This window comes from Strigops habroptila, chromosome 1, assembly GCF_004027225.2.
Source record: "Strigops habroptila isolate Jane chromosome 1, bStrHab1.2.pri, whole genome shotgun sequence".
NCBI lineage: Eukaryota > Metazoa > Chordata > Aves > Psittaciformes > Psittacidae > Strigops > Strigops habroptila.
The window spans coordinates 23,715,654-23,732,002 of NC_044277.2; the positions used below are offsets into that span (position 1 = coordinate 23,715,654).

Below are 16,349 nucleotides of genomic sequence, written 5' to 3' on the forward strand. Positions count from 1 at the left end.
CAGTATCAGAATAACCCTCGCCATGTTATCCATCAGGCAAGATTATAAATCCATTAGGAATGTATTTTTTTAAGCTTTGGGCATGCAATCATGGAATCTTTAATCAGTTCAATATGATACTTCGATCATCTTTGTTCAGCATAGGGTATGTATTTTAGGATTGTAATCCTGCATTTTTGGTATACATAATGTCCAAGGATCTTTGGAAAGATATCAATATGCACTGTACTGCACTGCACTGCAATCCAGGATCGCTTATCTCCTGAAGATGAGAAAAAGGACTAGTATGTGTCATGCAGCATTTCTTATGTCCCTGTATACTAATGGAAAGCATCAGATACTGCAGAGATGAATGTAAAAGTGAATGTAAAAGTACTAGAGAGGTGAATGTGAAAGTATTTGATTTTGAAAATAAATGTATGTTTTGTATTTAAAACATGTCTATACTTTAAACTTCTACAAAAACCAGAAACTGTATTCATTCAGGGATGGAAATAAGGCATTTTAAACAACCAGGCCCTCATAAAATTGTCTTAAAATACAATCTGCTGATAAAATGATAAAATGAAGTTTTAATGCTTTGCTAACTACCATCGATCTGTTATATATTTATACATGGAAAATCACTTTAAGACCTAGAAGTCAACACAGTCAAAATCATTCCCTATAGAGTTAGGTCCTTTATTCATTCTGTTATTTCTCTCTAAAAAGTCAATGTGCTGATATCAGAACTGGTGCATTTTTTTATACAATCTAGAAATGAAATGCCAACTTCTAAAGCCTTTCTTCATACAAATTACCCTTTGATTTCACTGGTACTCATAGTTGCAAAAACCAACAAGTCACCTTCTAGCCAAGTGTTATCAAGGTTACACATATGAACTGCATCTTCAACAACCAGCGCAGGCATTCAAGCTGGCTTACACGGACTGGGAGAACACAGGAGCCTCGTCATTCACATTGGCCATCCGAATTCGCACAGATGCTGTCCCTGTCCGAGGGGGATGTCCTTTATCGACAGCTATCACCACAAACTCATACATATGGTTTGCTCGCTCATAGTTCAGCCTCTGGTTAGAATTGATGACCCCGTGTCGTGTGATGGAAAAATCAGTGCTCTGGATGAAGTAAGTGATCTCAGAGTTGAAGCCAGAATCACAGTCTGTTGCAAGCACTAGAAGAGAACACGTTTAACAACACAGTCATGCTGCAGAAGAGATTTGGTTATGTTATTTCCTACCATGTCAACTTCAGATGCTTTTTTTTTCCTTTTTTGAGAACAGACGTCACCCAAATCTGTTTTATCCATAAAAGTCTTATTTTTGTGGTAGAAGTCTGGGACTTAGCAGGAGGTTGGGAATAAAAAAGCAAAACAATTCTTTCCCTTGGTCCAATCCAGCCTGAGAGATTGCAGCAAGGTAAATTTGCAAGAGAGTTGTAATCCCAACATGCTTTGTACAAATAGCAGTCAACACTGCTAATTACCACGTAATCAATATGCACGTTTGTAGAACATTATCAGTCATAAACTGTGTCCTCACTCTCTCGGGGTATGCTGTTCAAATTCAATTAGCTCCCAGCTATGTTACAGCTAAAGTACTTTTTAATTACCTGACACTTCAAGGTACAAAGAGTGATTAAACGTTCCTCCCCAGCAAGTGTTTATTCAGTATGTTGGGTGTCCCATCTGCTCAGAAGCAGCAAATCAGCAGAACAAAGAGCTGGAGCTCTCAGCATAGCATCAAAAGTGATCTTTAAGAGCAGGAGCGCTCCTCTTTAATTACCCTGCTATTTTTCTGGCCAAATAATGAGGCTTCACATCATACCCACACTGGTATTAAGCAAAATCCTTATTCTACTAAAAGGATACAGATGCAGCCATTGTGGTAGTACATAGCCTTTTGGAAGTCAACAGTGCTTGGGCACCCTGGCAGACAGCTACAGCATCATCCAAAAATGAAATGAAGAAACAATAACCTATCACTATCAGAATATTAACTCAAAATAGGAAAGGGGAAGAGAAAGGTTTGAAAACGTGCATTGAAATGCTGTGCTTAGTTGCAAAAAACCTCAACTGCCTGTGGAAAGTTATTCATCTTGGTTTAAAAGAGTATTTAGGGTGATTGTAACATCTTGTTTAACATCTCAAAATCCTGCTGTGAATAAACCTTTGGATGTGTTACAGACTATAAAAGCAAGGGCTTTAGAGTTAATCACTCTTGCTGTACTCAAAGATGAAATATATTAAAAACTCAAGAAAGATTGAAATGAAAGTGACTTAAACCTGTTACATTTAGTGGTTAAGTATTGTTTTTAGAAGGACATGTAGAAAGTAAAAAACATTTCATTTGAAAAGTTTTGATTTAATCTATATCATTACTGAGACATTGTAACTATCCACAGAAAAAGATTTTATGTACTTAACAATTATACGCTTTCTTTCCCAAATGTTTTCTGGCAAATAGAGAACACGACACTTACTTGTACATGACAAAACCATGCCTTACTTCTCAACGGCAACTGGGAATTCCATTCCCCTTCCGTTTCATTCCATCTTGCAAACTGATCTGCATTGCAAAAGTATTACAAGGAACATACAGCAGCCACGAGCAGGTCTGTGCTGGCTCTGTCCATGCTCCGAGCTAACTTAGTGTAAGCTAACTCCAGCTCAAAGCCCAGTATGTTAGTACAAAGCTGCCAGCTACCACTCTGCTGGAACAGTGGTGCAGCTGAAGGAGTATGCTAACCCCTGCTGAAAGCATCCCTCCCTGCTTTTCAGATCATAGCTTGTTTGCATCCAGACAACTTAAAGCACATGCAGTGAGCATAAATCTGCCCATAATGACTAAGCAGACAGATCGACTCAGCTAGTGTAGCATCAGCACTACAAACATGATACAAGGCAGACTTCAAGTGAGTTAAAATAAAAATGGTTGACAACTGAAACCTACATTTACATCATCCACAGTTTTAACAAATGGCATATGTCACACTGTCTCTTTCACTGCCATTGCTAGCAACCCAGCCAGCCACAGAATGGCAAAGCCTGTCATGAATTTGCACTTATTTTTCCTGTAGGAGGTTGCAACAACCTATCCCTCAGGAACTATAGCCAGAATAAGAGCTGCTGTTCTATTTTTAACCTTTTCCCGGAGATGATACTTGCTTTGGCAGTCAGTTAGTGGCCCAGCACTCATCCAGCGCAAGGTACAGGTGACCGTACATACTGCTTCCTTGCAGACACTCACTACCGGTGCTACTCAGCCCTTCAACACCATGTGAGTGTTCATCCACCCATTTTCACTGACTGTCACTATACTTCCATCTCACATTTTCTCTTCTAAGAAGGCTCTTTCTCTTGAAATGTACCCTGTATGGCAAGACAACCAAACTGGATGCAATCGCACAGTTCATAGAATCATAGAATCATAGAATCATAGAATCGTAAGGGTTGGAAAGGACCTTAAGATCATCTAGTTCCAACCCCCCTGCCATGGGCAGGGACACCTTGCACTAAACCACGTGGTTCAAGGCTCTGTCCAACCTGGCCTTGAACACTGCCAGGGATGGAGCATCCACAACCTCCCTGGGCAAGCCATTCCAGTGCTTCACCACCCTCACTGTAAAGAACTTCTTCCTTATATCTAATCTAAACTTCCTCTGTTTAAGTTTGAACCCATTACCCCTTGTCCTACCACTACAGTCCCTAAGGAAGAGTCCCTCCCCAGCATCCTTGTAGACCCCCTTCAGATACTGGAAGGCTGCTATGAGGTCTCCACGCAGCCTTCTCTTCTCCAGGCTGAACGGCCCCAACTCTCTCAGCCTGTCTTCATACGGGAGGCGCTCCAGCCCTCTTATCATCCTCGTGGCCTTCCTCTGGACTCGCTCCAACAGCTCCATGTCCTTTTTATGTTGAGGACACCAGAACTGTATGCAGTACTCCAAGTGGGGTCTCACAAGAGCAGAGTAGAGGGGCAGGATCACCTCCTTCGACCTGCTGGTCACGCTTCTTTTGATGCAGCCCAGGATACGGTTGGCTTTCTGGGCTGCAAGTGCACACTGCTGGCTCATGTTAAGCTTCTCGTCAACCAACACCCCCAAGTCCTTCTCTGCAGGGCTGCTCTGAATCTCTTCTCTGCCCAACCTGTAGCAGTGCCTGGGATTGCCCCTACCCAGGTGTAGGACCTTACACTTGGCTTGGTTAAACTTCATAAGGTTGGCATCGGCCCACCTCACAAGCGTGTCCAGGTCCCTCTGGATGGCATCCTTTCCCTCCAGCGTATCAACCGAACCACACAGCTTGGTGTCGTCGGCAAACTTGCTGAGGGTGCACTCCATCCCACTGTCCATGTCGCCGACAAAGATGTTGAACAGGACCGGTCCCAAAACCGATCCCTGAGGGACACCATTCGTTACAGGTTTCCAACTGGACATCGAGCCATTTACCACAACTCTTTGTGTGCGGCCATCAAGCCAGTTTTTTATCCACCGAGTGGTCCATCTATCAAATTGATGTCTCTCCAATTTAGAGACAAGGATGTCGTGCGGGACAGTTCTGCCATTCTGCTTGCTTTGGACACAGGGCATACACTTTTTCCCCACAATTGGGTGACTTCTGATCAGCTTTACAAGTCTCCAAGAGAAAAGCATCTCTTTAAGGAAATTCACATGCTTAAGAATTTTAGAATTGATCATTCTGATCAACTTATTTCTTCCCAAGAGCCACTAACCAAAAAATGAGCTACAGCAAGCTCTGAACTCTCTTGGTAAGTGGTAAGAGAAAGCAGACTCTGCAGTCCTCTTACCAGCTGCAAGGGAAGCTAAGCTTCTTATCACCACTGCAAACTGCACACATTCAGCTTCAAATTGAGGAAATGTACACTGTTGTCTTCAAAAGACACAACTGAGATGTATATTTTTACTAAGTCTTGCCTTGGCACTACCAGTTTCTCACACAGTTCCTAACACCCCACTGAGGTCTTAGCCCATATTGAGGTTACTAACCCAGTACCTGCCCTTACTTTCAGTTTGTATACTGACAGGGAGCCTGTAAGCGTTATTCCAGTTTTAGGCAAAACACACTTGTGGTATGTATCACATCATAACAGACTACATCATATCTCAAGACATGTTTGAAGGCATTTAACTGACACCCATAAAACAGGTTAGAGAACAGACTTCTGTTCCTTGTCTGCTGGACTCTGGAGGCTGAGACAAGAGATGCAACATCATCCAAGTTCACTCCTTAGTTGTGCAACCACAGTATTTCAAGAGTGACCTTGAAGTTTGTGGCTTAAAATTATTTCCAACAGCTCTAATCTTTCAACAGGATACTATTCAAGCCTCTAAAAATGTCATCTGTGCACTCACAGTTTATGTGCAAGTGATATGTGGCCACATTAAACACAACAAACTTGGAATGAGGACTGGAAAGCCATAACCATAAATATAAAAGTTCACAGTCTTTCCAAACGTTTTTCCTTTAACACTTTGTAAGTCAATTATACAGCATTAATACTTACTTGATAAAACTAGCTGCCCGTTCAAAAAGAAAACTAATTCTTTTCTTAACACATTAAGAAAACAAAAATTAGTTGGAGCTGCTTCCAGGACACAAAAAGATGACCAAGCTGAGTTAAAAGACAGCCACAAGATTTAAAGGGAGCAAGCTATGTCACTGCCTGTTAGCTGCCTAACTGCTCTTGGGTACCACAGGATCCCTCCTTGGGCACAGCACAGTGGTCCTCACTGAAGACACTGACAATTCTACTCCAGGGTACCTTAAAGCTATCTACACAGACCTTCAGGAAAGCTACCATCATCATCTTACAAAGGCAGTGCCCTCTGTGGAAGAGACAGCATTTCCTCACAGCAAGAACATGAATGTGTAACAAAAACTAGCAGGTCTGTGGCAAGACTGAAACGAAAAGCACTGGGACGGTCCTCACCTTGCAGTAGAGATGTGCCAACAGGAATGGTTTCAGGAATGTTATCTCTGCTGTAAATGGAGTGCTGGAATTCAGGATAACAGTCATTTTCATCAGTGATATGGACCATGACCTGAGACAAAAGGACATGCTGAGAGAGGCATTTAGTTTCTACACTTAGGAAAATGGTCACCTCATTCTGGACACTGCCTGGGCAGTCATTGCTTTTGCCGCTGCCCCATCCTTATACCTCTGATGCTAAACTTTTTCTCATACTGCTCCTGTAACACAGAGAAGTATTCTCTCCTCCAGTTCCAAGCAGATAGGAGACAAAGCTGAAGAGGAATAACAATAGGTATTTTGCAGAGCCTAGATCTGAACCCAGCTCAGAGCCCAACCTTCTGCCTGTACCACAAGGCTTCCCCTCTCCCAGGCATCTTCACAAGTTTTCCTAGGCTGTGTGTGTAACTGGTCCTGCTGACGAGGTAACAAACATTGCAGAGGCAGTGGGTAGGAAGTGAAGGGATCCACGTACCTCAGACACGCTGCTGAGGGTGCTCTCAACTTCCATGGCTTTCAGTAGGAGATGATAGAGGTGGTGCTCGCTCTCGTAATCCACAGGATGGGTCAGGCTAAGCTCTCCACTCTCCTGCTTCACCCTGAAGAGCCCACTGGGGTTCGTCAGCAAAGTGTACAAAAGAGGCTGGCTCTGGAAAGAAACAGCCTCAACAACTGCTACTCTGTAAAGAATGAGAGAATAACCCTTTGCTTCAAAACAACAACAACAAATCTGTCTCCTGAGCTGCCTCCCGAGGATGAGGAAAGCTGAATTGCTCACTCTTTGTCAATGTTGGTCTCAGCTTTGTATTCAGACTGGGAATCCCTGTGCTACAGGGAGGCCACCTTCTCTCACCACCTACCTTCTCTGCTCTCACCAAACTAATCCCCTGACATAGCAGGGCTGGGATAACAACCCATTTCAACCCCCATTAACATGAAAATATCTTTTTCTTCCCCGTTGTACCCTTTCAAATACTTGGCAGCAGTTCTGGTTTAGCTTCAGTTACAGAGATAACTGAGCTGCTATACTTTTTATTTTCTTCGAAGCTGTATATTCAGAAAAGGAACAGGTTCGGAGATGGATGGGAAACCCAAAAAGTACAGGGCTTTTCCAGATTCTGCTGTCCACCATGGCAGCACATGAAATGAATGTCTGCCTCCCTACCATGACTTATCTTTTGAAGCTCCATCTCTCACACCAGTCTCTGGACAACACTTTAAGCTCATCTCAGTGAAAGCTCCATGGAAGGAAAAAAGTTTCCTTTCTCCTTCTCATTCGGTCTCTTTTAAGGAGTAAGTGGCACATCTCCAGCAATTTTTCCTACTTCATTGGCTTATTTTGAGGTTTCCTACTCCTTAAAGGCCCTATGGCACTGCTCCACCTGCTACTTGGTGCCTTAAAAGCCCATGCTGCTCGCAAGCAGCTGAACAGTGACAATAAAACCTGAGCCAGCTCAGCAGCATCTCCCCATTGGGGCTTGGCTAAGCTACTCTTCATTCAACAGAATAGCTCCTTGAAGATTTAGCTGTATCTATTTGCACTTCACACTGGCTTTGTTATCTCAAGAGTCTGGCAATGACCTGCCTTTCTGAACATTTAAATGCAAGTCAAACAGGATATAAACAACTCCGAATCTGGTTAATTAAAAGACAGTATTTTTCAAGCACTCATTTATAGCTGAAGTGCTCCAGGAGATGCATAGCCAAGGGTTTTGGCTGGTTTCATTCACGATGCAACGGAATAAGACCCCAAGAACAGTAAAATAATAATCTCAGTAGAACTCCAGCATCCCAAACTACACCATGTGCCACACTGGAGACTCTCAAGCACCAGAAAAGGCATAATTTCTTTTAGAAAACATGTTATTCTTAAAGTGTAATAGGCAAACATATATGCATAGCCCTGAGAAGCAACAACACAAAAAAATCACTTTATTGTGCTCTGTGGAGCTCCTCTGAGCCTGCAGAGAGGGAGCTCGCCCAACAGAGTAGAACTTACTTTTCTCCTGCTGGAGTGTTTTCAGGGACAAACACACTGTAGGACATGTTAGTGAACTGTGGAGGTCGGGAGCCCGCCAGGATGGAAATGGAAGCATACGGGCTTTTGTTGCCGTACTCGTCAGTGGCTTCCACAGTAACCACATACTCCTTGTTCCACGTCAAAGGCAAGCCAGTCGTCATGATGATGCCAGTATCCTTATCTACTTGGAATCGCTCTTCACCACCTATCAATATATGCACAAAGCTGGTCTGAAAAATGCCCCACAGCAAGAACATTTGCATCTCCACCATTTGAAGGTAAGCTATCCTCCAATTATCTACCTATGTCTTTGTATGCACTTCTTTTTTCCTCCCCAGCTGTGCACATTATCTTTCACTCACATCGTGCTCTGTTGACCAGTGGAGTGTAAAAGAGACGAGGATGGGTGAGAAATGGAGCCTTAAGCTAACAGTAAGGCTGCAATCGATTTCAAAATAGAAGTAAAAGCAAAGGAAGTGGCAGCAAGTTCCCATCCACATAACTGTTTTATTTAAAGCACTTCCAGTTTCTACTTGCTGCACCTAGTGTATCTTCAAGGATTCCCCAAGGGAAAAATCTATCAATGAAATGATAAAATGGGAAATTGTTAAGAAAAATCTGCCACTTAACAGAATTTTACCATGGTTTTTTCAGAACAGACCTACCTGCAATGAGTGTGTAAGTTATCCCAGCACTCGTGTTTTCATTGTTACTGTAATATGCGACAAGCTGGTAGACAAGAGTGCCTTTTTGGGCATCTGGATCGACACGTGCCAGGTAGGGATATGGGTACATGCCCCAGGACAGGAGTTCCTCTTCTGAGGCAAGGAGTGTAACATGGCAGAGGTACCAGTCATTATCTGCAAAAGATGCACGGATTTCTAGACAGCTTGTTCATAAACTTTAGTTGGGAATGTTTAAGGTCTTATCCATTAGCATCTGTAAACAAACTGAATTGCCCATCACATTCATTCTATTGCATGCACAAAATATTTCAGTACAGATACAGGCTTTGACAGCTTAATGTGCTCTTTAAGTGCAATTGACAACGAACTAAAAATACTTTCAATAATAGCTTGTAATTAGTTGTGCATATTAAATACTATGTCAGTTACACCACTTTCCATAGCACAGTTTTAAGTGCATATTTATCCAGACTCAGGTGAAATTTGGCTTTTTTATTTTCAACAAATTCAGCACAAATGTTGCCAGTTTTAGGGTTTATTAAAATAGTTCTCTTAAAAATTGGTGGAAGCAGTAATCAATCAAAACTCCCTAAGATTCTTCTTGCTCCAACGCTAATTTGTTCAGTTTTCTCAAACCACTGGATAGTGAAGGAAAGGCAGACTTGGCTTTCCCCTTTTGCTCCCAACATTCCATCTGGTTGCATCCTAGGCGAGCAAAACACTGTCTTTTGAAATGGAATCCTCCCAAAGCAAAGCCCTGGTCTTTGCTTTTGCAGGGAGAGGCAAGGGGCAGCTCAGCCAGCAGCTGCAGGGAGTGAGCAAGCCCTGTCTACTGGCAGGGGAAGGACAGCACAAACTGCAGGGCTGTTGAGAGCTACGTCAAAAGAAACAACCACTCAGGTGTACATATGTCTCATACATGAAACCCCCGACCTCTGCCTTCAGGAAGGCCACATTTCACATAGGATGGAAGAGGACAGCAGCACATGGACAAAATCAGCACCAAAGGCAAGAAGTAAGCTAGAAATTCCAGACAAATACATTACTAAATAAAAGACTACCTAAATAAAAGACTACTAAATAAAAGACTACTACTACTGTCTCTATAGACATCTGCCTACACAAAAGCTGCGTATTTATGAGCAGCCTTACCCCACAGTAAAAATAGGTGCTGGACAAATTCACTAGAAGTAATCATTCCCAGGAGGAAAAAGGCTTCACTGAAGTTTCGTGGGTTTTTTAAAAGTATTTAAAATCATTTAAGACATGCTTTCTTTAGCTGAAGGAAATTCTTAGATTACTTGGTTTCTGGTTTTCTAATGCACCAACATTGCATACATGGGAACATTTGTTAAACGTGCTCCTCTAAGAATCTTTTTCTCAGTATTGCTCAGTGCAACACAAGGCACAACCCTCAGCATGAGCTGGTGGCTCACAAAAGCAGCTGTAGTGGTCAGTATTTTATCCATAGCCAAGGGGGAGGGCTGAGAAACACACATCTTAATTAGCCCAGCTATACACAGTGCCATCTTGCTAGGGATGTTAGGGATGCCATCTGTTACTTTACATCTAAAGTAACAGAATGAAAACCTCCAGGCATGCTGCATTTAAATATATTTTTGTTCATTCTTTGGTCTAATTCAGGAAGTTTTAGTTTCTGCAGAGATGAGTACCTAGTTGAGCATTCTTCCCATTTAGTGAAACCTAGAGAATGATTTCAAAGAATTTTAAGACTAATTCATTAATATTGTCCCATGTAGGTGATCCAAGTGTTCAATACCAATTAATAACAAGGTACTAATCCTGCTGTAAGAATTGTAAAACCCACCAAATGTCAGCTAGACCAGAGCTTTATGCTTTAAAAAAGACAGATGAGGGAATAAATGTCACCGATTTGAGGACACCATGTCAGGGGAAATATTTGTGGTGTTCAAATTTATGATACTTTTCTGGACTTTTACAAAAACTTCACCTCTCCCTGTCTGAAATGTGTATTTAAATAGAATCATGGAATCATTTAGGTTGGAAAAGACCTTTAAGATCCTCTAGTCCGATCACAAACCCAGCACTGCCAAGTCCACCCCTGAACCATGTGGCTTCTCGAGCAGGGCTGCCTAGAGCTGGTTGCTCAGGACCATGTCCACATGGCTTTTGAATATCTCCATGGAAGGGGACTCCACAACCTCCCTAGGAAACCTGTGCCAGTGAACTAAAGTTCTGGGGACTCAATTTCAAGAAAGATGTGGTCCAGCTGTCAAGTGTCCAGAGAAGAGCAAAGAGCACAACCACAAAACATGGCCTGTCAAGAAATGTGGAAAGACCGGGCGATTTTCAGGAGATTGCAAGGGACATACTAACAGTGCCATAAGATGCCAGAGGACTGATTTGTGAAGTAAGCCAGCTGTTCCTACCCCACAAAACAAAAAGGAACAAACTCTCATTCCCAAGGAAAACGTGTTGAGGGGTGTGGGAGAATCCTTCAGTAAGTTTTTAATTATAAGGATAATGGAGCACTTGATAGCATCTGAAGAGGCGAGAGAGCCTGCATCAATGTGACCTTTAAGACCTGACTAGACAAATACCTGCCAGCAATTACTTTGTTATAGCAAAGCCTGCCTTTAGGCAGGGGCATGGTACCAGCAAGACTGTTAAATCCTTTCCATCATACATTAATCCCCCTGCCCTTCAGCTTTTGCATCTCATTGATTTCTGGAGCTTACATGTTCACGTGTCACTTGTTCCCAGCAGCCTGAGGGAATTCCTAGCATAAACATTCTTTAGACGTTATGTTTTTCTTTGCTGTTTGCTTAAAGGTAAAAGTAAATGCCACTCTGGAAACAGCCAATACCACATGAAAGGAAAGACGTAGGATGAGGCGAAACCCGAGGGCTGTATAACACCAGCAGGTGGTACTAAACTTCAGCTACTAGGTGGAATGTCTTTCTGCAGCTGAGATTTGGCTCACTCTTTCAGCCCCTCAGGTTTTATTTCAACTTTTCAGGCTTGAACCTGTTCTCTCCATGCCAGTAAACAAAACTTAAGCCTGCAATCATGCTGACAAAACACAGTCCAGATTGTCTGCATCGGACATCAAAGCTCTAATTCTAGCAGGGAGTAAATGGAAGAAAAGATCAGATCTTAGAGCAAGTCCAAAACCCTAAAATAAGTGTTGAACATCATCTGGACACTAACAGGAACTCAGTCAAACAGTACGAATTTCCCATATCATTCAGAACATTCAGTAGGGACATTTTTCTGTTCTGGTAGCTCCTCTTTGCACACACACCAGGCGTGAGAAACTCAAGGATTTTAAGGTGTTACAGACACACGGCAATCAAATACTGTGGAAAATTATTGTATTCACTTTAAACAAGTCAGTGAAACAAAACCAATCTTGATAAAGTAGGGTTTTTTCACAGCAATGCATTGTTTTTTCAACTCTCATAACTGCAAAGGCATTAACAGATCAAGCCTCTGAAATCAATAGTGTTTTATTTTGTTCCACTGACACAACCACAGCATCCTATTAAATCAAAATGCAACATCACCCAGTGGTGTTGCTGCTCACCCATTTTGTCAATACAAATCATCCACTGAAAAGAAGGAAATAAACAGGAAACCAGGCTCTATAGCCTCTGAAACAAGACTATCAACAGGATAAAATATCTGGCCTCTGTACCACACACTGGAAAGAGTTCATCCCTACTGGGAGAAGCGTGGGGGCAAGAAGGAGCTCTCACAGCGGTGCTCCCTCCAAAATGAAAGCCTTAATTTTATTAATTTCTTTTCTCCAACTCTCTTAAGAAAAGTTGTATGGGGGCAGTTTTACTACAGCTAGCCTGCTGCCATGAAAGCGATGGGCCAGCTCCACCTCAAACACTGATGAGAGATTGTGAGGGTGAAGTTTCTGTTAATTAACAGCTTTGGTTTCTCAAAGATACTCCTAAGCTGGATACAATGCTCAGGGGTATCATATCCCCTTGTAACATGCTAGCATGCTGACTGGACACATGTTGGACTAAGTAGAGAGGGCCATGTCTTCAAGGCAAGGTAATATCCTTACCGTCACAGTTAGCTCTGTTTACTCCCTTGAAAGCCCACAAACCCCTACATTAGCTTGTGGATGAACAGCTCACAGCCACAGAACAGCTGGGCAATGTGACTGTACCAACTGCCTAAAGGCATGTCAGTGGGTTTCAGTTTTCCTTCCTTGGTTAACCACAACCAGCAAGCTTGACAGACCAGCCTGCAGAGATCGCTTCTCATTATTTTCATGCCATATTTCTTAATATACACCAACACTTGGATGTGTTTTCTACTCATACACCACCTCTCCAATTTCAAGAGGCAAGGTCTTGCTTACCTCAACACTACCTGGAGGCTTTCCCAGTGGGACAATCGCAGCTAACAGGCAACTGCAGGTGCTACTGCAGGCACGGGTGGCAAAGGCAAATCCTCAGCCAATTTTCCACTTTCTGTGTGAATGCAAAGCTACAGCGGGTACCTCCATCACACTGGGTATCTGAGACACATATGGCATTTGTTCTGCAGCAAAGACATCTCCATGGGCAGGTATCCATTCACCACAGGAAGAGCTTCAGGCAGATACAGGAACAGAACTCCAAAATCCATCATATCTTTACTGCTACCACATCATCCTGCCCCAGCCTTTAAAGTCTTGCTGTGGTGTCATCCTCTAGATTTTAAAATGTTTCCCTTTTTCTGTATGTGTCCAGAGGAAGGCTCCAAAGCACGCTCAGACCTGTGATTACAGAAGTAGCATGTTTGCCTCAATCCTTAAAAGGAAAGTGCAGTAAGACACAGCTGCTACAATCTTAGCATTTAAAAGTTGATTCTCTTCACAGATCACTTAGCTTTTACTGTTGGTAGGAAGGAGAGGCATGTTTTTTGGGTTTGTTTCCCCTCCCTGCAACTTCCACCTTCCACTCTCCAGTCCATATTTCAGGAGACAGGTAAAACATATGGAGAAAATAGACATTTGTGTGGTACAGTACACTCCAGTAACAGAAACAAGGCTGCACTTACGTCACCGAAGTGAAATTGCCTGCAAGGTCTCTTGTCTGCCAACAAAAAAGAGGCTTAAAACGTATAGTCACAAATTCTAGGAGGATTCCTAAACATTTTTCATAAGGGTAGCATCATTAAAGAAATCCAACAACCCAACATCCTTTGAAGAGCCAAGCTCCCAATTCCTAACTCTGCCTTCCTGTTGTCTCACACAACACGCCACCTCCTCATCCTCATTAAAGTGGCACTTACTAAGCCTGAAGTAGCTTGTGTTGGGCATATGTATATCGTGTTTGTTTACTCAGGCAACATCTCAACCTAGAGAGCTATGCACTGGCCAGGGTCTGACTGCTCTAGCAAGGAAACACTAATGCCTGCACTGAAACACATGCTGAGAAGCCACTCACCAGTGTCATAATTTAAATAGCTTCTTACGTACCTTACTAAGAATACTTGTAACATAAACTTTACATTTACCTCCTCAGTTTTTGAGTATCTTGTTGGTGTCTCAGCTATAGACTTTATCAGACATTCTCACTTCTTTATTGCCTCTGGGTCATTCTATGTTTTTACATCAATTTTTTTTACAGTAAGATTCTTCCAAAAATACAGACAGACAGGGTAACACAATAACCTTCATGCTGGAGCTTGCTCTTTTGTCTAATGATCCCTGGCCATTAAAATGGTTTCACGGTTTAAGTGAAGCAAGCTTTTTCTCTGTCAGCACCTGAATTTGAAGGCACAGTGATGGTACCCGCACATGGTTTTAATCAACCTGATACCAGGAGGGGAAAAAAATGTGCAGCATATAATATAACCTCCAAACCTGATTGCCAGGTCAGATTTCTGTTTCTGAAGTTGGATTTATTTTGTTCTAAAAATGTCAGGGAGTGCCAGGAAGCAATGGGCTCCATAAAAAATACCTAAGATATATCTTGATTTGAAATCATAGCCAGCAACATATATGGGTTACTTGTGAGGTGGATTGAAAGGTTTTCCTTTCCCAGTAGGTATCCTGGTGGAAGTGTTTTGAGAAGGTGCAAGGGACTCAAACCATGTAGCCTTTTAATGTGCAGTCTAGGTTGTATTTTCAGGAATTTCAAGACTTGACAGATGCCTTTGTAAAATGCAGTTTGCTTCCAGTGAATCATAAGGGTTCAGTACTGATCATATTCTACCAGAAAACACTACAACCGAGAAACAGTGTTATGCTACAGCTGCCTCAGTCAGATTTAAGGTCTATCTCCTTGGAATTCAGTTACAGTGGTAAACAGCTGTTATCCTACCTGAAAGAGAGCAGGTGATGAGACATCCCTCTCACTTCCAAAACATGAAAATACTAAACAGCCTTGCAACCATTTTATTCATTTCAGTCAAACTGACTGCTGGAGTTTACCGCACTGTGACAGCTTGAGCTATCCCAGATTTAAGGCCTGCTGGCCTCAAGCTTACTGTTCAGAGCACTGCAGACATGCAGGAAGGGAAGCGATTTGTCTTGTTGTGCTTTATTGAATCTCTCTTGTTGTTAAAGAAAAATAACTTTTGTAGATTAAGGAGTGACTTCTTACCATGGATGTTTTCAGTTTGGTAGCACGTGGGCTGTATCTGAAGTGCTGGTGTGTGCAGGACTGTGGAAGCCACTCAGTGGATCTCACTATTCCAAGCCAACGTGGTGTGTACTCTATAAGCCCTTTGTGGCAGGCTTTTAAGATTTAAAAAATAACAAAACAGAGCTGAAAGTCTGCTCAAGTCAAAGACCAGGGGTAAGAAATGGTGTTCCTTCACTTTCTGGAATATGGTAGATGAAGGTCTAATCATAAAGCTGCTACAGAGTGTGCACCAGTATGTATTGCCAGCACCAGAAAGGACTGCTCTGGGTCCTGCAACTGTACATGTCCCACTCTGTGTAAGTCAGTAACAAGTATGAGAACCTACATAGGTGCTTGCAGGTGTGCATGACCAGAGGGCTACTTGGAAGGGAAAGGGAGCTACAGCCTTTCAACCCTTCCCCACCACCCCCAGACCTTCCATGCTCAGGCTCACACTGTTCTGATGCTGCAGTTAGTGCTTCCAGGATGTTAAATATCCCAGAAGAATATATGGATGAGAAAATGGCGGGTGTGTGATCATATCCTTGTATAAGATTCCTGGCTGAACTCCGGGTCCCAATCCCACAAATACGCCCATGCAGAACCCACAACAGCAAAACTTTCAGAGATAGAGGCAACCTGCCAGAATCCTAAGGAGGATGCTAACTGCTATCTGTAGGTAAATGAGACAACAGAAGTTGTTCAAAGCTTTTTGCTATGCACAGCTCATGAACCAAGTGTATATTCAATGGGAGAAGAACTGTATATTCACAGTGCCAGCTACAGTGTCCCCACAGAACAGACGCAGCCCCACACACATCACTGCTATGAGTACTACTAAGCGACAGGTAGGATTCATGAGATTATTGTACCCTACACTCAGTTTATTTCAGTATTTCAACCACATACATGTATATCTTGTCTTCCTAGGACTACAGTTGCAAGAAACAGTGCTCTAAGTTACTGACCTCCTTTTTTTATTATTGTTCTTTTTTGAAGTGCCACAAAAGCTTTGCTTTTCTTGAAAAACAACAACCAC

At 42.5% G+C, this 16,349-nt stretch overlaps 1 protein-coding gene across 1 annotated transcript in view; it reads right to left on the bottom strand.

The window, feature by feature from the left end:
• LOC115616670 (neural-cadherin-like) overlaps positions 1-16,349 on the bottom strand; it is a 49,125-nt gene that overhangs the window by 30,702 nt on the left and 2,074 nt on the right. Inside the window, exons 2-6 of the mRNA XM_030506200.1 lie at positions 8,673-8,867; positions 7,987-8,212; positions 6,463-6,667; positions 5,949-6,060; positions 925-1,174 (exon numbers count right to left, since the gene is read on the bottom strand). Coding sequence (XP_030362060.1) covers positions 925-1,174; positions 5,949-6,060; positions 6,463-6,667; positions 7,987-8,212; positions 8,673-8,802 — 923 coding nt within the window. The 5' untranslated portion in view covers positions 8,803-8,867. The remainder of the gene's footprint in view (positions 1-924; positions 1,175-5,948; positions 6,061-6,462; positions 6,668-7,986; positions 8,213-8,672; positions 8,868-16,349) is intronic.